Source organism: Amaranthus tricolor, chromosome 12, assembly GCF_026212465.1.
Source record: "Amaranthus tricolor cultivar Red isolate AtriRed21 chromosome 12, ASM2621246v1, whole genome shotgun sequence".
Taxonomy (NCBI): domain Eukaryota; kingdom Viridiplantae; phylum Streptophyta; class Magnoliopsida; order Caryophyllales; family Amaranthaceae; genus Amaranthus; species Amaranthus tricolor.
The window spans coordinates 4,778,278-4,800,998 of NC_080058.1; the positions used below are offsets into that span (position 1 = coordinate 4,778,278).

Consider the following 22,721-nt stretch of genomic DNA (forward strand, 5'->3'; position numbering starts at 1 on the left):
CTCTCAAGCCAAGGCCAAAATAATACAGGTCATTCATTAATCATACTCTCCTCAAAATAGTGAGAACCTAAAAGATTTATTAAAACTGAAAAACTTAAAACAAAACAAAGTCTAACAGGATTAACAATAGGATTGCTCCATTATTTGTGATAAGAGGCACACAGCCCATATAGGGTCTTTAGGAGTAGCAAAAGTTTAGCAGAACCAAAAAAATTGCATAATTGAACAGAAATTGGTAGGAATTTAATTTCATAAAGATCACTTGTGATTATATGCACTCCTGTCTATCTCAAGTTGAGCAGCCCAAAAATCCAGTTGACTCGACACGCATTCTGAACCTGTTGAACCATATGAACAGAACTTCTTGATGGAATTCTCTACCCCAAGATAATCGTACACATCCTCGCTAAAAACTGGACTAATGCCCCTGAGTTCATCAAGCGTTAGATCTTGAAGCTGACAACCCTTGGCGACACACAGCGCAACCGATCTTCCTACAATGTCATGACTAGTTCTGAATGGTACCCCCTAGTGGAATTGTAAAGTGAGAGATCAGGAGGGGCAAGGATATACAAAAAGAAGATATATACTAGCTACTAACATGAGTGTATGTATTTAAGCGAATTGCAATGGAAAAGGAAATTGGAAAGGTTACACAACTATGGTGCTACATGAACCCCAAACAAATTAGTGTAAAAAACGCTGCTAACATAGATTATTTGATCCTATCGAATACTAATTATATCCAATATAATATCTAGTCTACAATTGAAAAAAATCAATATCAATGATCCTTTACATATATTTTCTTCCTCCATTTTATCATATCTATTGTCATATATTGGTCCATAGATAAACTTAATACATAGAATTCTATGAAAATGCAGTTAGTCATCCATGAAACAATATCACGATGAAGGTAGACTAATGAAACTGATGAATGATATGTGATGAAGATATGCTTAGAGCCTCAATCATGAAAATACCACAAGGCTAATGAAATGAAATGAAAAAACGAAAACATAAGACGAATGAGGTTGTTTATGAATATTGAATATCCTGTAAAAACTTCCTGAAAATTCTCACCTTCTTTACAAGATAATCTGCAACTGTTGTAGCGTCAAGATGACCGGCTGGCAGAGAGTTCTGGATTCTATCTTTGTTGAAGGTAACGTTTTGTGCAAACTCAGAACATACCTCTAGCATCCCTACGATAGTCTTCACGCTGTCAAATACGGGCTCCTTGTCTTCCTGTTTAGAAGAAAGATGATAGCATCAAGTCAGCCAACTACCAAAAAGGGAGAGAAAGCGAGTGCAAGTAGCCTCGAGATGTAGTTTTTCATAATGAAAAACTAATTATCAACGTGAACGGTGTACCTGAAGATCACGGTTATAAGCTTGGGGAAGACCTTTGCATAGTACAAGAAGAGTGACTACGTCGCCTACAACTCGTGCACATTTTCCACGGACAAGTTCCATGGGATCTGGGTTTTTCTTTTGCGGCATTATACTACTTCCAGTTGAAACCGAATCATTCGGGGTCAAGAATCCAAATTCTTCAGAAGCCCATAACACCCACTCTTCACCAAGCCGAGAAAGATGAATGGCTGTGATAGAGTTTGCTGAAAGGAACTCCAGCAAGAAGTCTCTATCGGAGACAGCATCTATGCTGTAATATAAAAAAATAATTGAGGGCCTATCACTATATCAAAGTAGTTTACAAGTTTTACAAATTATGGAACGGAGACCTAATTAATATAGTCTAGAAAAAAATATATCCTACATCATATTATACATATGCAAGGATAATATAGCCCAGCACACAATAGTTTAAACTTTAATCGTAATTCTTAGAAACCTCAAAACTTAAATAACAAAGCATGCAATGACAAACAAGCAAACAAAAGCAAGCAATAGAAAACCGTGAAACTTCTATCTAATTCTAGTACTTGTTTGTTTTATGGTCTCATCGTGAAAAAGCGATTATGCAACTAATGTTTCTCTCATCTAAACGTGAAAACAATTTCTCACTCAAAAAAACTGTTGGCCTTTCTGAAAAAATAGCACCCATTTCATGTAGTCAAGTTCTTTAATATCAGATTTTTAATAAAGACATTGTCAACTTGTGTGAGACATTTGCTAGTAAAATTTTCACATGTACCTGTTTCTCAAGGGAGCAGTGAATCCTAAGGCATCAGAAGTCATAATTCTATCAATTGGTAGGCCGGTGCCCGCCAACGCACACGCACCCAACGGACAGTAATTCAACCTAGCTTTGCAATCAGTGAGACGACCAGCATCTCGATCAAGCTACAGAAGAAAGAGAAAGACCAAGGCAACATCAGATTTGCACAAATGTATCATGAAACAACAAACAAGACATGGATAATCATTCTATTGTCACACTCCCCAAATGAATTGAGGTAACGTAAAAATAAAAAAACCATAACGGCCCGTTTGGTTAGTGGTACTAAATGATGGTAATGGGAATGATATATAGTGTAAAATTTCATCATAAGTTCCATGTCATTCCCATAGTGATGAACTTTGATCACAAAAGATTTTTGTTTACAAATTTCCATTACCACCTAATACCACCTCCAAATAGTAATGCATTGGAATGAATTATATGAAGAAAATGAAGAAAATGAGATGCTTGAAATTGGACAAGCATGACCATCAAGGTAGCCAAGAGATTGTTCAACCAAGATTACACTAGCTTTTCATTCCTATTACCACCGTTTAATACCAACTACCAAACATGCTGTAAAAGTTGTTTAAAAAGGAAAGAAACATGTGTCTATCAATTGATTCTTAGTGGAATCTTTCAAAATAATAGTTTTTAGTAACAGTGTCAAGAAACATCTAAGAGAACTGATGAGATCATTGACCATTCTAGGACCTATGTTCTCTAAAAGTTAATGAACTTTACAACAATGCCAAAGTCTTAATCCGAAAAATGAATGAACTTTGAGTCAAAATGGACCTGCTCAACATAAGCTAGAAGTAGATGTTCCAGCAAAATAGGTTGCGCCCTTTGCAAATGTGTGTAGCCGGGAACAATAGTACCTTCATTCTTTAAAGCCAAGGTAACCAGTGCAACCTGCATTATACATAATATAATATGTAAGTTTCATTATTTAACAACCATATCGAACAATATAGGGTGTTATGTGCATCATATATCAGTAAGATAAGTCTTTTTACACTCTTCACAGATTGGCAAGCCATAACTAGAAGACGAGGAAGTCAATTTACATAATACTTTGACTCAAAAAAAAAATTATCGGTCTAATGTACCAAGTACAACATGATTAGCAAGTTAATTTGCTTTTGAAATTTGCGATTCATTCAAATGGTCCAAATATAGCAAAAAGCCAATCATAATTCGAATTTTTCGATTTGCGATTCACGAGGATATTAGCAAATCATGATACACTAATTGTACCGACAGAGCATTGTTAAGGATCGGGAAGGAAAAATCTAATTTTTAATTAAACTATGCTTGCTCAGCTTTGCTAACATGAAACAGTATCATTTGTCTAATGTATGCCCATCTGGAAGAAAATCCACATTTGATTAAGCCATGCATGCTGAGCTTTGCATAAAACATACAAAAAAACAAAAGCCAGCAAGCTGCAATCAGAACAAAAATATGAAGTTAAATGCATTTCCTTGGCCAAATAAATTAAATGACAAGGCAAAAACCTGAAGCTTTTTGATCTTCTTGAGGATATCATCAATGGCATCTCGACACCACAAACGAAAATCAGTAACAACTTGATCATTTCGGCTTCGTGCAGTGTGAAGCTTCTTAGCAGGCTCACCAATAAGATCAGTAAGTGTTGCTTCAATGTTCATATGAACATCCTCCCTATCACTCCTCCATACAAATTCACCAGCCTCTATACGCCTCTCTATCATATCAAGACCTTGGAGAATACTATCTCTATCTTGTACACTGATTAGTCCCTATAACCATCAACAGATTTAGATTCTCATATACTTCGTTTTATCATCACAAACCACGTATAAGAAGCAAGTGCATGATAGTATTTTATCTCAACACACTAAACATATAAAATCCCATATTTGCATAATTAGGGTTTTGAAGGCTGCTTTAGCAAATCTATCAACTAATAACCATTTCCAATGGTGTAAACCAAACCTTAACCACAATTATGTAGCTAGTTTGTAACCTAAAATCCCTGATAAATCATTCAACATCTAAAAAAATTAAAAATCTAGAAAACTGAGCTAAAAGGAATTAACATCAATAAAACAACCATTTACTGTTTACAACATAGATTATGATCGTGTTTTGCTCGAGAACAAAAATCAAAGCGACAAAATAAAGAACCCTAATTGGAGTATTCTTTACTACCCAAAAAAGATCTACACATTTCCATTGCATAAAAACAAAAATTAACCTTAATTATAGAAAAAGAACGAATCCAGAATCAATCAATAAGCTCAACAAATTGTGAAACAAAGAAGATGTGCGAATCTGAATTGAATAAAACAAACAATAATAACACAACATTAAAAAGTCCAAGTCCGTTTCATTTCATATAACTTCATAATTCAACAATTACATTAAATAAGAGATTGTAATCTCTTTCATTAACCTTAAAACATAACCCAAAGCAGCAAAACAAACTAACCCTAAAATAACCAAAAATAAAATGCAGATTAATTAAAATACCCAACTCAAATTAAACTCAAATAATCAAAACAAGTTCGGGTTGTATTAAGAATATTAATCATGCAAGAATCCCAAATTTGGGTAATTAGGTCTTTATATGTCACTTTAACGAATCATAAATTAAACATCTTTTATACCTACCCAAAAATGAGTTTGAAAATGCAGATGAATTAGAATACCCACCACAAATTAAACTAAAATAATTTCAATTAATTAAAAAAAACACAGAATGGAAACAAAAGTTAGAACCTGATTAGCAAGCATGGTAGCATGAGCACGACTACCCATAATATCATGTTTGTAAAGAGCTTTATCGAAAGAGATAGACTCAGTAAAATTCTCAACAGTCTCAGTAACACTTTCTTCAAATCTCCCTCCCCATAATTTAGCCTCTTTATCATCGTTCTTTTGAGAACTCATTGTACTCCTAGATGAAGAAGAGGAGGATGAACAACGTTGAAGCAGTTTTGGGGTATAGGAATTTTTAGGTATTTGTAATATTTGATTAGATAGGAGAGTATTTTGAGATTGAAAGGTGTTGTTTCTGGGCGATTGATAAAGGGAAAAAGACTGGTGAATAAGTGAAGAGGCAGCCATACATTCGATGGTAAGCTTTATATTACTAAACATTGACAATATCGCCGTCGATTATTGAGTAAATTCGAGTACGCTGCAAATGTAAACCTTATTTAGAAAAAAAAATAAAAGGAAAATCATGCATCCAATTATATTTAAATAAAAATATCTTTGATTAAACATTTACAAAAGATTTGAAAATCAATCTCAATAAACTTACTCTTTAACAATCTCAACAAATTTCTTACACTTCAATTGAAACTATTAGAAGAATATGAAATCAAGCTTCCCCTCACATTGAAGATTTATATTAAGGTTTTGAAGAAAAAAGTTATATACTATCATTAATTGGGATTAGACATTTATTATCAACTTATTAGTATTACAATATAATGAAAATGAATTCAATTTTTAATTAATTTTAAAATAATTTGACATGCATATGTGAGCCAAAAGTGTATGCAACCTAGAATAAAATAGGTACTATATTTAAGTTATCTCGATCATAAAAACGCCTGAAATCTTTAGCAACACCTATTTGAAACACGACTCTCATAAACTCAAACCAACAAGATTAAAAAAACCTTCCACTATGGTCTTACCTAGCAAGAGCACGAATATGGTGCAATTGATGTATATTTCACTGTTTAAGATTTAGAAGTTGTGGGTGTTATAGTTAGGGTAGTGCTACATTAGCCCACCTATATAGGCAATTGTGTCGTGCATCCTGAAAAGGAGCAAAGGATTTAGGAGGATGTGTAGTACTCCTTTTGATATGGGCATAAGAGCCAACTCATATTAAATGAACGATCAAATATGGAGCGAGGAACCCTCTTTATATATGTTTTATACTCTTTCACTTCTTTTATAATTAATTTAAGATTAAATGAGTGTATTTGTTCATAGTTTGTCCTTTTTCGAGACGAAATGATGTGGTATCCATTACTGCATATCAAAATTATTATACTTACCACTAATTTGTAACACAATTATTATACTTGGTTTCAACAGTTTATAGTTCCTTTTCTTATAGATGACATGGTAGCCATTTACATAGACCATGATGGCTCCTTTTCTTGCAATATGCATTGATGATCCACATACAATGAGTTATGAGTCTATTGATATGCTACAACATTGTGGAGTTCCATCAGTCGTGCTATGTGTCAATGCGGGTTCGAAGAATTGATTACAGGCCCAATTAACAGCAGCATCGACTTGCATGGGAATGAACCTCACCATAGAAACATAAATTATCCTATGTGACATGAAAGGGACGGGTCCAGACTTCAAACGCTCCAGGGGCACCAATATATGAAAAAAAATTTACGAAATTTTGATCTTTATTTTATTAATTTCAGTTTGAATTCTTTTTTTTAATTTTCTCACTTGATTAACTCTGGATAAATACATTTAATTATAAAATTAAAATCCAAAAAAAAAAAAAAGAAAATGAAGGAAGAAAGAAATGGGGTAAATCAGGAAAGTATTGATTTTTAACTCATGTTCATCATCTATACATGGAATTTTCATCATATATAATAAGTGTATGATTGCTTTTAGAAGAGAAAACCCGTAAAGAAATAAAATTAGATTTTATTGCTTTTTTTTTACAAATTTTTAAGCAAACATAGTAAATGAGCATAAATGAAAAAATCCATAAAAAGTATTCATTTTCATCTAATTGGAAAAAAAATCTGGGTGAAAAGGAGCAATCTTTTATTGTTATGTTGCTCAAATTTAGTATATATATTTTTTGAATAATCATTTGATATTTCTAATAAAAACAAAGCCCTGACTTTTGGGGATTTCAAAAATCAAAATAATACCTAAATTGAATTGAAGGTGGGTTGGTTTGGTGGTGGGCCGTCGGCGTTGATGGGCCTGGTGACCTTGATTTCACGTTCACCGGTTCACGGCAGCAGCAGTAGCAGCCAGCAGTGGCCTTGCGAAGTGCGACTAGGCGAACAACGAACTGAGTTTTAGGGATTTTAGGGTTCGCTCAGTGAACAGCAATCAGGGGTGGCGACTAGCGAGAAATTCCGGCGAGGGGTGGGTGGTGTGGGTCGTCACTCGTCACTCGTCCAGTCGTGGGTGGCTGTGGCCCTGCGGGTAAATGGGTTTTAGGGTTTTTGTTTGTGGGTGGGTAATTTTTTTTCTTTTTTTTTTTTATGATGCCTAGAGGCACGTGCCTCCTCTTGCCCCCATTTAAATCCGCCTCATTTTACTGTGATGGAATGCATGCAGAGGGTTGAACTGAGTGGATCGCAAACTCTCTTTCTCTTATTACAATTACTATATATGTCCGTACAAATACACGGTTGCATAAGTATGTAAATATATAAAAAAAAAATTAAAAAGGATATAAACTAATAATAATAGCGTATGATTTTGATATATTCTAAAAATAGAAATATTAAAAAATTCATCATGATTTAAATGTAATCGATTTATATGGGAACCAAATAGTTTTAGTGAGATTTATTTTATGCAACATACTCATACATAGATCATCATATAACCAAATTAATTAGCTTATTTATTATGTGATAATGATTTATTATCTAAGTTAAAATAAAGATTTATATGTATATTTTTTTTTTGGTTTATATAAAGAAATAAAATATTATAGATCATCGTATATAGTTATAGTCAATCAATAAATATTACATGTTTTAATAAGTTATTTGTTTCCTTAAATATCAAATTAAATATCTAAAGCTTCTCTGTCGATAATAGAAAAAAGAGGGAAAAATTCTTAATGACAGTGTGACAAGTGTCTCAAGTCGTTTCTTCATTAATTTATAATATTGCTTGATGTACAAGCTTCATATGTAAACCCAAATTCCTCATATATTTTATTTTAATTTATTTCGTGTTTGCAAGTATCTCCACCACCTCATCTATAACCTCCAACACCACGTTTAACCCTATATTGACGTCGAGCACCATCATTTGATTCCAATAGAGAGGGATTTACCCCAAATTTATCCTTTATTGGTCTAAGCTAGAGGTGATCAAACACCTGCCCGGGCCGAGCGGGGCCAAAGTGCGGGCCTAAAAGTTTCTGTCCAAACCCGTAATATGCGGGCTTTTTGCGGCTTGCGGGCTTATTTTATATATTATTTAATTGTATCATACAATAAAACTAAAATTAAAATATTAATTTTTCCTTTTCAAATTAATTGCAACTTAGAAAAATATCATTATTAATTCTTTACTCTTAATTTTTGTTTAATTTTTTTTATTTATAAGTTGAAATATAATTAAGTGATATCTTGTTTGAATCATTTCATTGCAAAGATTATTAATATATAACTTTTGTAATTTTCATTACATATAATTAAAAATATTAATAATTAAATTAGTACATCAAACTTCATAACAAATAAAATATTGCAAGAATATTAATAATGCTTTACTCTTTTTCGAGCCGAGCCGGGCCGGGCCGGCCCGCTGGCCAAATGTCAATCCCAAACCCGTCCCAAAAAAATTCGGGCCACTTATTTTCTGCCCAAACCCGCCCATCGGGCCATATTTTGATACCCAAACCCTCACTTTTTCGGGTCGGGTCAGGCCGGGCCGCCCATGATCAGGTCTAGTCTAAGCATACGAGAAAGTCGACCTTAAATTTTAGGTTTTTGTGTATAGCATGAAAGTGTAAACAATTGATTTTTGGGTTATGTAGATTATATATAAATACTAGCATAAAAACTTATGCAATACACGAAATTTTTAATATAAAGATATTATAAAATATATTTTAAATTAAATGTATGTAATAACCAAAAAGCTACTATAGCATATCCCCATAGTTGCTTATTTTTATTAATTTACTTTTAAAGACTTTGTGTATATTTATATAATTACATGATTTAGTATATATAAATATAATAAAATAAAATGTTAATTAAAGGATGACACATAAGCTATTTTATCACCAATAAATTTAATCCACTTAAGCAAATTGCTAAGAGATTGCCATGTGAAATTATTACTTCATCTTTATAGTATACTATAAGTATATAGTATATGATATAATATGATGATTCATTTATCTGTGTACAGTGTGGTTTTAGTTATAAGTTATAGGCTTATAGCGTAAAATTTTATCAAAAGTTCCATATCATTACCATGGTAATGAAACTTTAATAAAAAAAGTTTTTTTGTTTACAAATTTCCATTACCATTTAATACGACCTCTCCTAATGGTAAACATTGGAATGAATTTTATGAAGAAAATGATATGATTGAAGTTGGACAAACATGACCATCAAGATAAACAAGAGATTTTTCAGCCAAAACTATAAGATAAACGGACCATAAATGTATATAAAATCATATTAAAATTATAAGTGATCACTAACTATATATAAAATCAGTATAGCTATTTTAAGTCGATAAAAAAAAATTTACTTTGTTAAAAGATTCATTTTTATGTGTCCTTTTTTTAGTGTTGTGCTGTGCATAACAAAGTTGCGTTAAGCAAAATTGGAATTTGGAGAAAAGTTGCTACGCTCATATTCTTTTTTTCTTTCCCTCTTCCCTTCTTCTCATCGCTATTGTTTTTTTGTCTGCCATGGCTGCCGAATCCGCTTCTGCAATTCACAGAAACCAAGTATATCTCCTTTTTTTTCTCTCTTAAAGTCGTTTTTTTCCAACAAAGTTGTTAGTAATTTATTCGTTATATTTATAATTATTGCTTTTGATGTTGAAAGGTGGATTTGTTGGAGCATATAGATTGGAGTGAAGTCGAATGTCTCAATCAGAAGAGCAGTAACACTATTGCCAATGCCCTCAAGCAGGTTCTTCTCTCAATATATTCAATTTTTTTTTAAATTATTGCGTTGAATGAATTATTTGAGAGCTTATTGGCACGAAATTCATACCCAATTGATAATTAGGGTTTTTAAAATTGATAATTTGTTCTAGGTTATCAACATTCAACAGTATATTGTGTTTGCAAAGAAATCTTCTTCTGAGAGAATGCAGGAATGTCTTGAATTATTTTGAAGTTGTGGTAGGGCAGTTGAGAACCGCAGTTGCCAAAACATGCCATTATGCGGGATTTTGGGGGTCAGATGTACCAACCTTACCTTTGTAATAGCAACGAGTTTGTGACTTGTGACCTAGGGTGATTGAGAACATAGTAAAATAGTAATGGAGGGCAATTAAAATTAAATTCGAGTTTTGGTTATAGCTGGGGGGTTGAGACTTCATTAGTTGAACTTTGATTAATTAGATGTTGTACTACTTTGGCTATGTGGAATTCGAAACAAGCCTTGACTATGATAATGCAAGTATAGTTGTACTAGCGTTCAAAAGATTGATGGCTATGGTTCTTCTGGTGCTGTGGACAGATGTTCATAGAATTATTGGCTATCACAACCTTAAAAGAGAAGAAACAAGAAGCTTTTCTGATTTTTTCAACATAGTACACAAGAAATAAGATTGTTTTGGGAATTATGATCGACCATGAATGGTTTCTTGCCTAGGAACAGAGTCATAGGTACCTTTTAGCAGATTTCACATTTTCCTAGTTCCTAGCACTTGAGTACTTGTGTCTTGTCCATGTGGTCTACGCTGCTACTTTCCAAGAAATTTCCTTGATTTTGGCCCAAAATAATGTTTTATACCCTAATGAGCATTAAAGATTCAGCCTAGGAATGGCATATGTGAGTTGAAATGAAGATATCTAGTGATGTATACATTTGTCTAGATATTCATTACCTCTGCCTTCGTTGTCCTTCACCTCTATTTCTTTTTTTTTCAATAGCTTTTATGTTAAGGTGCCTAACATAGGAATTGAAGTTTGTACCCTCATTTTCATTGATTTATAATTTCTGTTGAAATTAATGTTTTGTGCAACTTTTTTTTTTTGTTGAAGAAATTTAGCTCAAAATGGTTTACAATAAATTAGTGGAAATTAGCTCAAGCAAAAGGCCTGTTGAAGAAGCCAAGAAGTGAGTTAGAGATAGTTTGTGCAAGGATCCGAGATAGTGTAAATAATTTAGGAAATTAGGGAGAAAGGAGTCCCGTAATGAATTTAGAAGTTTGTATTACTTTGTTTAGTTTTTTTGGGAGTGTCAAACTTCTCGAAAATCTTGAATCTATCTTCACTATCTGCTATATCTTCTGCAATACAATTCCGCACTATCTTCTTCAAATGTCTATCAACATGTTTGAGGTTCTGGTTCATAGCAGATACCCAATTACATAATTGACCAACATAGGTAAGAATGGCTACCTCAACCTAATAATAAATTAAATTATTGAAAAGCACAACTTGTTTTTAGCAACATTTGGAAATTTTCTGTGCCCCTTCGAATTGCCTTAGTCTGAACTCTGAATTTATTAATCACAATGACTCAAACATGTAAAATTATATTCCACACCTTTTACGATGGGGTGGATCTACCTTTAATTATGAGGGTGTACTATTTAAAATTATAACTACATTGTTGTAAACAATGATACTTTAATTATGAATCAGGGATTAGCCTACCTTGAAACCTTAGGGCAACGTTAAATATGGAGGATTTGGAAATCTTTGATTTTGACTACTAATAAGCACCATCTCATTGAATTGTTAAGAGAAGGAGGATGAATGATATTAGGAAGGATATTTGTTGTCTTGTTTAAAGAGAACTAAGTAGTATTGGGGACTACAAGGAGAATTACAATGAAACATGAGCAATTTTTGGGCCATACAACATGTTCCAAGGAAACAAAATTTGTGGAGTATTGGTGGTAACCGGAGTACTATGAATTTTAAAGATAGCTGATTATTTTTATGTCTAACAAAGATATTTTGTTATAGTCAAAAGTGCTGTATCAAAGTTAGCTCCCCACACTTGATCAATTTTGTTATCAACGAGGACAAGTGACATTGACAATTGCTGACCTTTGCTTGCTTTTTAATTTGGCTTTTGAGTTTTTGACTATTATTATAATGTGCCTTACAAGCTGTGTTGTTTGTGAATTAGGGTTACCGTGAAGATGACGGTTTGAATCTAGAGAGTGATGCTGACGAGCAACTTTTGATCTATATTCCATTTACGCAAGTCATAAAGTTGCATTCTATTGTTATCAAAGGACCAGAAGAGGAAGGTGACTATAAACTTATCAGAATTGTTTCCTCCCCTGCCCAATTTCAACTCCAACCCCAGACCCAAACTTCTGACAAAAGTGATGAAAGAAAGGGATTGGGAAGGAAATGTTGCATGTTTTAGACCTAGTATTTGTGCTCTTATGTTGTTCCCTTGAAACATATCAGTTAAGCAGTCTATTACTGGCGTGTTATCTTGTGGAAATTTTTTTCTGGTTTCACTTGTTGATAATCAGTTAATCATCATGGAACATATTTCATTATGTATTTTGATTCTTTATCATGTGTTATGATCAATTGATGATATTGCTACATGCTTACGTTGCTAACTATAGGAGGTAGCATTTGTCTTGCTTATACTTGTCTAAAACACAACGTGAGCAATTTTTTCGACCTGGCAATTGACAATTGATTATTCTGGTTTATACTATGCTTATTGGATCATACTGGTATTTTTTGCGTGTGCAAGGAAAGGGCTATATTTTGAATTATCCATTGGTTACTGGTAATGGTTTTTAAAGGTTAGAAAAGGTCTAAAAATTGAACTTTAAATTCTAAGTGTAAGCTAAAAAGAAATTTAACAAAAGTGGATTTTGCTTTTGATGAATGACTTCAAGGTGAGGTGTATAGAAAGGGAGAGTATAACACATGAATTTCTATTCTTGTAGCATTTGTTATATATAATTTCATAGATAAACATTTTTTTCTCTAATTGAATTTATTGATATGATGATCGAAGGGAGACATTGTAGAAGAAGAAAGGCTGATTTGTAATCTATAAAAAGAAAAAAAAATGATAGAATATACTAACAAGGAGGGACAATAGAAGGAATAAGGTAAAGAGGAGTGACACGAGAAATCATAAGGGAAGATGAGGTGGCACAAAGAATATACGTTTGAATCAGTCATAGGGATTTATTCTAAGTTTTTAGAGTTAAAAGTAGTAAAAGAAAAGTAAGTGGTAGTAGCATCTGAGATTTGCTTTATTAATTCTTTTTTAAAAACACTTGTATAGATTCCTTCGTCCATCTCTTTTCTCATGTGTTTGTTTGTGTATAATGTGAAGATTCCTTCTTCATGTCTCGTGTTGGTCACGGGCAGCATTGGTGGGAAAGAGGGGAGAAAGAGTAAGTTAAGATAGCAAGAGATGTACTAAAGTTAGGATGAATCTTTGGTCTGGAATAGATTAAAGTGGATATATGCGCAAAATACAGTTTTGGATGTGTTCATAAATACTAAAGACGTATATGTAGGGGAAATTTGAAGGTTTGCACATCCATTGTGGTAGATAAAATATGTCCCGTGGCAGAATGCTTAGATTTGATGAACAATTTTTTTATATCACCATTGGCGTCATGAAAAGTTTTCTCGCAAATGCAATTGATGTAAATTAGGCCATCATATGGTTTGATAAGTAAAAATATTTAAAGGTATAGACAAAAGATCAATGCTATTAGCTATGCATGGTTGTGTTCTGCACCTTCTACATCTGGCCTTTGATTGAAGTCTGTGAATCAATTCAGACATGAAATGCTTGAAGCTCAACATTATTTAAGCACTTTCCGTATTATGATGGAGAAGCGTATGGCCTTTTATTGTTTTTGACTCTACATTTGCTTGGGTGCAGTTAATGTGACCTCTTATCTGTGCCACCCCCTAGAACTTTAGTATGTTGTCAGAATCCTGAAGTCTTCATTTTCAGGTCCTAAAACTGTCAAACTTTACTCAAATAGAGAGCATATGGGATTCAGGTATGTTCTTATGTTTACATGTATCTCTCTACTGAAGAAGCTTTGATTACTTTCTCGATATTTACATCTGGCAAATGTTATGACAGTAATGTTAATGACTTCCCTCCAAGTGATACAGCTGTTTTATCAACTGAGAATCTTAAGGTAACAGCTCCCTGTTTCTAATATCGAAACTTTTTAACACTTGAACCACCTTAATAGAAGTCATCATTTTCTTACCGTGGGTACTACATTATCAATTGCAGGGAAAACCTGTAGTTTTGAAGTATGTCAAATTCCAAAATGTTCGTAGGTATGATCAATTGCCAAATTGACTTTTGTGCTTTTACTCTATAATAATATTAGGCTGACTTTTGTTATCTTTTTATTATTGGTTATATCAGCTTAACGATTTTTATTGAAGATAATCAATCTGAGGCAGAGATGACCAAGATCCAAAAAATAGCTCTCTATGGAACAACGTAAGTTATCCTCTTTCTTTGTCATTATTACATCTTAATAATTTGTTCTAGGCATGCTAGTAGTTTTGCTGCTCCAAGATTTTGTATCATTATTTGCTCCTGTAGTATTGTTTATGCAAATCTCTGATTTTATGTTCTTCCATAAGTATGATAGAGGACTGATTACAGTCAAGAAAGATGTTTATAGGTGACCAATTTTGTACTGGCTAGCAGGCCTAGATGACCCCCAAGTTTTTTTTTATAACTGATTCCAACCACTCCTTTCTATTTTGATTGTACAGCTACACTGAAAAACAGATTTTGCTTATGAAATGTTGCGCCTCTTCATGCATCATGCAATCTTCCATTTCGTAAAAAAATTCCCATTAGTTATGGATTAAACGAAACTTGATAGATTGATTCAGTTTAGTCAAAAACATTTAAGTTGAGCAACAGATTCCTAAAATAGTCATTGGGGTTTAATTAAAAGTGTCAGTGAACTATGGGGTCGTTTATCATCATAGGTGCTTGTGCTGACATGAGATGTACCGCTACGTTCTTTGTTTTTGGACATTATTGGTGCTTCATTTGAGATTAATAAGCTGATTGTTTCTTTCCAATTCAGGGTCGAGACAACAGATATGAAGGGTCTGAAAAAGATTGAAGACCAGCATTAATCCGCTGCTATCTAGAAATTCCGAGTCTGGGATAGAAGTGAATGATTGACCTCAAGTATTTTGGCCTTCCAGTCTTATGTCTGCTTTTTTTATTATTCTTGGATTGGATTACAGTAGCCATGTATTTGGCTTATACCCCAAAGCTGTGACATATCATCTTATCTGCAATAGTACCCAGGATTCGTACCTTTTTTTAACATTACAGTTCAATTTTCTGGTTCGTGGTTTAACGTTATATGGAATTTGGATCTAGGATTTGGGTACGGAAAACATTCACTGGATCTTGAATTGCAAAATCATATGCGGTCCTTATTCTCTTCTCTTTTGTGCTACATTTTGTGTTCTTGTTGCTTTGAAAAATTATGCATTTGTTCACATGACAGAAACTTATGAAATAATTTAGCAAATAATTGGTTTTCGGTTTTTTTAGTTTTGGGTTTCGTTATTAGAGTTCAAATAAGCGGGGTTTGAAATTCTCGAGTTTTATTTGAATTTTGAAGGTTATTGTTTCCATGGCATATTAATCTTAAAATAATTTTGAATTTGTTTAGCTTAATACCCCAATCATTTTTGTGTAGTTAGTAGTTATTATGCATTAGATTGGAGTATCATTATGACTGTTTAGTTCTAAAGCTCTCGCGTTTCTCTTTTCTGTGTGGTTGGTTTCTTAGTTTGGGATGTTATATGATAACTTTACTATATTTATAAATTTTGTAATCTTGTTGGATCTTACTTTGATCATGTCGAGTTGGGTCATGTCAAGTTTGAACGATTTCGGGTCCATGTAATTTAAGGGTCGATCTACGCCTATCATATACCGAAACGGGTCTAAGTAATTAATATGCATCGAGTCCATATTGACAATAAGGTAAATTTAGGTTAGGGTAGAATTTGAGTCGTATTTTTGAGTATCGTTTGATTTTACGAGTGATTGGATTAAAATTAATTTAGAGTTGAGCAAATTTTGATTATGTCCAACTCTTTTTAGGGTAATATATCAGGTATTATGAGTTCTAGTTACAAATTGGGTTAAGTTGGATCTTGTGTCACTATGAGTAAGGTTTATCGATAAAAAATTGAATAAAATGAGTTTTTTTAGGAAAAAGTTTTTAATTCGCAAAACAAATTTGTTTGTGTCCGAGCTTAAGGTCATGGACTCATGGCTTGTTTGTTGTTACTAACAACGAATAAAGAAGTTAATAATAACAGTCAAAATCTTATGTTTGTTGTTACCAATAGCGAATAAAAGAAAGATAATGACAAAACAAAAGGACAATAATATAATAACGTTTAAAAGAAAAAAAAAACAAATGGAGTACATGAAATTTAATTAAGAAATAAAAAAATTATCAAGTACAATTTTTTGCTATTTTCCTACAACAATACCAACTTTTTATTAATCATAAATAATATCAACTTAAAGGGGTGTTTTCTTAGAAAATCCCTAACATATTAAAAATCAAATTATAAGCCAAAAAATTGGTAAATAAGTTAATAAATTAAAGTTGTACTTGGTATTATTCAAGGAAAATACCCTTAAGTTGATGTCATTCATATTAATCAATAGTTGGTATTATGATAGGGTAATCAATAGTTGGTATTATGGTAGGAAAATCAATAAAAGTTGTATTATTCACGATAATTTTTCCTTAAGAAATTATGATCTAAAATTTCAAGTGGCAAATAAACTCTCATTTTAAAGCCGCCACATATTAAAGTGATTTTTGAATTAGTGCGCTATTTTATACACAAAAACTTGGACGAGACGGTTTTATTATGTGACCATCAATTTAGACTGGTCTAATTGGCGCGTGTAACAATATTTTAATTTTCTGGCATTTATTCAATTTTGACCTTAAAGATATCAATTTTGAAAATTGATATCTTTAAGGTGAAAATTAATACCTTTAAAATCAAAGTTAAAAAATATCAAAAAAAAATACCAAATTGTTACAAGCACGAATTAAACTGACCCAAATTAACGGTCGTTATCAGGCGATCTAGTCTAAGAGAGGCCAAGGAACACAAATACAAACATATGAGGCCGTCTCCTTCTATATTCCCATATTCACCTACCCAAAATACAAACATATGAATCCAAGGATTCAACCATCTTCATCAATCTCATCATATTCACAATTCACAAATCAAACCAATTCATACAAAATATAAGTAGATATTCAATCCAAGGAACACCATTTCTCTCCCAAATCCACCTCTCATTTCCCTCCATTCCTATCCTCCAATGGCTTCCGCTACTTTCTCTCTCCTTCCTTCACCAACCTCTTCCAAATTCCTCAAACTCCATTTCCGTCGAAACTTCACCACCATTAAAACCCCTTCCTTCACCATCAAATCTCTCTCCTCTCAAGCTCCGGCCTTAACTCAAGACCAACTCAAAAAACTCGCCGCCGAAAAAGCTGTCGAATCGGTTAAATCCGGCATGGTTTTAGGTCTCGGAACTGGTAGTACTGCCGCGTTTGCCGTCGCAAGAATCGGTGAACTTCTTTCCTCCGGACAACTCACCAACATTGTTGGAATCCCTACTTCTAAGCGTACTGAAGAACAGGCGTTATCTTTAGGTATTCCACTATCGGTTCTTGATGATCATCCTTGCATTGACCTCGCCATTGATGGTGCTGATGAGGTTGATCCTGATCTTAATCTTGTTAAAGGACGTGGTGGTGCGCTTTTAAGAGAGAAAATGGTGGAAGCTGCTAGTGATAAGTTTATAGTTGTGGTTGATGATACTAAACTTGTTGATGGTTTAGGTGGTAGTCGTCTTGCTATGCCTGTTGAAGTTGTTCAGTTTTGCTGGAAGTATAATCTCAACAGATTGCAGGCATGTTTTTCTGATCGTCTAACACATTTATAATTTGTCACAGGAAAATGCTATTTTCAGGCTAAATTAGAAACACCAAGCATTAATTTACTATGAATAATTCTTATTTTATCATAAACTTTGTAACTTAATATGGTATGAGAAGTGAATTTAATGCTTATAGTTACTAGTTAGTCATGTTGTTCGTGTATATTTGTCTGATTTTATTTGTTTTCCAGATATAATGAATCCATATTCAATGTTAGCACAAGGATTAGCAATAATAGACATGAAATTAGGTAGTTTTTTTCAACTTGGAAGAATAAATATATGACCTTTGCAGCTTTGCTGGGTGGCAAGGAAGGTGAGAAACTGATGGACTATTAGGGAACAGATAGTGTGGAATAGGAAACCTTACTTAATTGAATGGTCTAGTGAATAGAGTATGGAGTAGAGCATTCCACCTATGAAGATGTTTATATGTCGATTTTTCTGCTCCACATTCTTCAATCAGAAATCAGTCTATTTTTGTCAGTATGTTTATTCCTTTTCCCTTTATTCATTTGCATCATTCCTTCTATTTCCTTAACTAATAATGAATTTAATATGTTGATTATACCTAATCAACTATCCTTATGAATAAGGAAGGTTTTTTTTTTGATAAGGTATGTTGCAAGGTAAAAAAGGTTTAGTTAGTTCTTGCAGTTGTAGCCAACTTAAAGTTGGAGTTATTGCTAATATTCATGAATTTGTTAAAGAAAATTATTTGAGTATAGCTGAGTAGCATTGAAAGTTTGCAACTTCTTCCTGATAAGCATGAATTTGAAAATCTTTTTTTCTAAATTTTGAATGCATTTTCATGATGTTTATGTCCTTTTTCTGGGGGTTGCAGGAAATTTTTAAGGAGCTAGGCTGTGAGGCAAAGTTGAGGATGGAAGGGAATGGCAAGCCTTATGTGACTGACAACTCTAATTATATCGTGGACTTATACTACTCAACACCGATTAAGGATGCTGAAGCTGCAGGGCGGGAAATTTCGGCCTTGGAAGGTGTAGTGGAACATGGGTTGTTCCTGGGTATGGCTACTGAGGTTATCATTGCAGGAAAAACTGGGGTGAGTGTGAAGACCAAGTAAAAATTCCATCGGTTGTTTAATAAATTTTGGGTATGGAATAGTCTTCCTCTTCCTACAACTTGTTGTACCTCTTTACTTATGTTTTCTCACTTCGTGTAATGTTTAGTTGGGTTTCTAGGGTCTGAATTGGAAATTTTGGGTCTTCATGTATCCTTATTTGTAGATGAGAATCTGTGGCGAGATACATAGATAACTTGTCGAATTGTGTACATTACTCATTGTTGCAATAAAATTCATCAACTTTGAAATGGCTTGCAATTCTTATTCTTGTATTAACTTGTCATATGACTATTTTTATCATTTATCTGACTTTCATTTTGTCCTTTTGTTCTTGAACTTGCTTTTTCCCTTGATGGTCTACTTCCTTTGATTTTCTTTACATGATTGGAATTTACACTTATTATGGAAGCTTCTGTATTCTTTCAAAAAGACTTCTAGACTAAGGCATATGTAAGTAGTCTGCTGTTCTCGTCTGACTTCAGATATTTTTTTTGGGATGAGATTTGGCTGATCATAGACGCAATTCTAATGATTTGATGTGTTGTAGCATTGGGATATCAGAAACATATTAGTTGATACGTATAATAATGTATTGATGTTTAAGGGGAGGCTTAATGTACTTAGAACACTCACATATCACTGGAGTAATAGGAATTTATTTAAAATGAATTAACACTCACAAGATGACAAAACAATACCAATCAATATAATAGAATTCTAATTCGTATGCTATAGTAACAATGATAGTAATAGCCAATAAGCCTCTCATAGACTGTACGAACTATAAGCCTGTTGTCTCATAACTAGAAGCGTCCTCGAAACTCAGTAGAACTATGGTGGTAAATGAGCAGCTTCATTGTCACAAACATACCGCCAGAGACATCATTGTGATAACTATCCAGTTGAACTTCCATGACGAACCTGATAGGAACAAAATTGGAATCAACATAGGCAGTACGCTTTATCAGGAATGAGATTGAGACAAGAAAAGATATTCAAGTGGATAGTTTGATTAGGAATAGAGGGAGTAATGATGAACTTTTGTTTACCTTTTTTTTTTTTTAGAAATCGGAATGGAGTTTGAATATTTCGTGGGATCCATTTGTTTACTAGGTTGAGGCATTTTCTACCATTGGATGGTTTTTTTTTGTCCATTTACCCATGCGATGATCAAATAAATCCCAACGTTGGCGATCAAGATCAAGTTTTTTGCTTTTTGATTATGAGAGGGCAATGAGGATGGTCTAACAAAACTTTGCTAGAGTGGGGAAATTGCCTAATGTTTGGTTAACATTCAACTTACCATGGTTTTCACTTCCTGAAGACTGCCTGGAGCTTTCGATTGGGGCTGTACTTGAACCCGGACTTATTGATGCCTTAGAAACGTTAATTCCTAGCTTGGAGCAATCAGAACCGACAGCACCTAATAATCAAGAACGCTGATATGAGTTTTTGCAAAATGACTTATAGATACATTTAAATTCCTTTAGATCTCAAAAGTCTGAATCTCCTCTTACAGTCACTGTAACATGGGAAGTGTGATATGTTAAAGAGATTATAGGCGCCTGGTTGACATTCACACGTATGCTTGTAGTCTGACGAGTTTCTGCATGTCCCTTGGCCACAGTAGACCCAATAGCAAGCTAGAACATCAAAAATTTTACAACACTTTTCAATCCATTTAGTTCCTTGAATAGAAGATGTTGCTGGTAACATAGTATTAAGATTATACTTACGATTTAAGATAGAAACGTCATTTGGGTTTGTTGGGATCGGAGGCAGGGGAGGAGGAGCGGGCATGCAGGAGTAGTTGATAGAACCTGTTTAAGATGTTAATACATCCTATTAGATCATATGTATAGCTTTACTCGAGTATTCGTATCATTCTTTCTCCATACATATGATGCATTCATAGTATGCTCAATCTATGAAGAACCTATCAGCGAGCTATCCATTAGATATGAATCCAAAGACGAACACTGAAACTTCTCAAGAAGAGGAACTTACAATTTGGAATTATACATGGCAGAAATTGCAGATATTGTTCCTCATCGTCAGTTAACGGGTTCTTCTCGAACCAGAATCACACTCACATTCGTAACCATGTGGTATGTACTCTGGTTTTGATTTACACGTTCCTTTTCCGCAACTTATCTGACTGCAATTTTCTGTCACTACAAGAAACATCAGAAAGCACGAAAGAAAATTTCTTTTCGGTTATGTTGAGTTGAGAAATGAGTCAGGTTAAAACTCCTGTCGACAGTCGACAGTAAGCAGAGACCATTACCAAAATCTCCATAAGCAGTAATCGGGAGCAATACTAAAAGTAGAGCCACAGACGCTACGATACTAGAGCTACCCATCGGTTTTCCTGTAAATACGAGGATATTAAGCTCAATTTAGTTGGTCTGTTCCTAAAATTTGCAGCTTGTATTTATAGAGCAGCTTGAGCTAAATACAGACTGCTTTTTTTTTTTTTTTTAAACTTTTATTTTGTTTTATTTTATTTTTTTCACCCTGGTAGGTTAAGAAAATTGCCACTATAAGCATCGTAGGAGCTTTTTTCTAGCTATTCCTACTCCGACCTCGACTTATACTTTCTCCCTTTATCTTATGTTTACTTTGAATAATCAATAACTGATGAAAAATGATGCAGATGATTTAAGCAGTTTGAAGATTTGTTCAAATGTTCTAGACAAAGATAATATTATCATGATTTGCATGCTACCTTCTTTATGAAGCTTCTGAAGAAAATTTCTGGTATTCTGTTGAAAAAGTAATGTGAAATCCAGATATTAACACCTACTGCAAATTCTTTTTTGACGGGTTGCAGTTAGAATTCAAGTTCAACTGTTTGGTTAATGGTATGATAAAGTTGATGGTTTAGAAGTCAGCTAAATAACGATTGTATAAATGTATTGTTACCTGCTTCAACTTTTATAAACCTTCTTTCTGGCTTTTGACATTTTTTGGAAGGAAAGCACTAACGAAAAGATAATAGAGTTAAATTACATCCATGTCACAAAAGAAGGAACACTCTCCTCTAACTTAGGGGGAGGGGACGAGAAGATTCCGAAAAAAAAATCCCAAAAAATAAGTAGCAATCTGGTCGACATTGTGGAGGGCTAGGGGAACTCTAAAAAGCTGGTGCTAAGAGGTATTATAGATTCTGAGTTTGATTTTCGATGTCCTACTTCACCTACTCTTAACTAAATAAAAAAAAAGAGACGATATCATATTCGTCAAGCTAAGTCGAGCACAAAACGGAATATAGTACTATAATGACATAGCGAGTACCAAAAAAAAAAAAGAGAAGATATCATCCGTTCCAAGTCGTCTGCAAATGTGGCGTAAATGCAAAATTTACTAATCAATAACCGTGATTTATTAAAACAACAAAACTCTATCTTATCACATCCTACCACATAAGGGTGATTTATTAACCTTACATATAACCGTTATTTACTAAGACTTTCTCGATGTAAATGTGCACATGATGAAAAAGAAA

The 22,721-nt window shown here is 33.5% G+C and overlaps 4 protein-coding genes across 7 annotated transcripts; 2 read left to right on the plus strand and 2 right to left on the minus strand.

Moving 5' to 3' along the window:
* Positions 1-11: 11 nt before the first annotated feature.
* LOC130828940 (argininosuccinate lyase, chloroplastic-like) lies at positions 12-7,561 on the minus strand. Of its 2 annotated transcripts, XM_057694987.1 has the most exons (8): positions 7,111-7,561; positions 4,955-5,375; positions 3,709-3,972; positions 2,987-3,103; positions 2,162-2,310; positions 1,378-1,669; positions 1,087-1,251; positions 12-528 (listed from the first exon to the last, which is right to left on the minus strand). In XM_057694987.1, exons 2-8 carry the CDS (start codon positions 5,333-5,335, stop codon positions 259-261), a joined length of 1,638 nt encoding a protein of 545 aa, XP_057550970.1. In that variant the 5' UTR covers positions 5,336-5,375; positions 7,111-7,561; the 3' UTR covers positions 12-258. The 2 variants fall into 2 exon arrangements, with proteins under 2 accessions (XP_057550970.1, XP_057550971.1); XM_057694988.1 differs by lacking the exon at positions 4,955-5,375 and having other exon boundaries at positions 7,111-7,559.
* Positions 7,562-9,741: 2,180 nt separating this feature from the next.
* On the plus strand, positions 9,742-15,686 carry LOC130828941 (PITH domain-containing protein At3g04780). The gene is made up of 8 exons (XM_057694989.1): positions 9,742-9,899; positions 10,000-10,086; positions 12,268-12,391; positions 14,092-14,140; positions 14,227-14,284; positions 14,386-14,432; positions 14,524-14,601; positions 15,206-15,686. Exons 1-8 carry the CDS (start codon positions 9,861-9,863, stop codon positions 15,255-15,257), a joined length of 534 nt encoding a protein of 177 aa, XP_057550972.1. The 5' UTR covers positions 9,742-9,860; the 3' UTR covers positions 15,258-15,686.
* A 1,630-nt stretch (positions 15,687-17,316) lies between these two features.
* Positions 17,317-19,471, plus strand: LOC130828758 (probable ribose-5-phosphate isomerase 3, chloroplastic). Its single transcript, XM_057694728.1, has 2 exons — positions 17,317-18,099; positions 18,971-19,471. The coding sequence occupies exons 1-2, from the start codon at positions 17,503-17,505 to the stop codon at positions 19,211-19,213; spliced, it is 840 nt and encodes a 279-aa protein (XP_057550711.1). The 5' UTR covers positions 17,317-17,502; the 3' UTR covers positions 19,214-19,471.
* Positions 19,472-19,871: 400 nt separating this feature from the next.
* Positions 19,872-22,667, minus strand: LOC130828759 (uncharacterized). Of its 3 annotated transcripts, XM_057694730.1 has the most exons (5): positions 21,221-22,667; positions 20,950-21,033; positions 20,731-20,856; positions 20,517-20,636; positions 19,872-20,134 (listed from the first exon to the last, which is right to left on the minus strand). In XM_057694730.1, the coding sequence occupies exons 2-5, from the start codon at positions 21,011-21,013 to the stop codon at positions 20,073-20,075; spliced, it is 372 nt and encodes a 123-aa protein (XP_057550713.1). In that variant the 5' UTR covers positions 21,014-21,033; positions 21,221-22,667; the 3' UTR covers positions 19,872-20,072. The 3 variants fall into 3 exon arrangements, with proteins under 3 accessions (XP_057550713.1, XP_057550714.1, XP_057550712.1); XM_057694731.1 differs by lacking the exon at positions 21,221-22,667 and having other exon boundaries at positions 20,950-21,177; XM_057694729.1 differs by lacking the exons at positions 20,950-21,033; positions 21,221-22,667 and having other exon boundaries at positions 20,731-20,945.
* Positions 22,668-22,721: the final 54 nt, after the last annotated feature.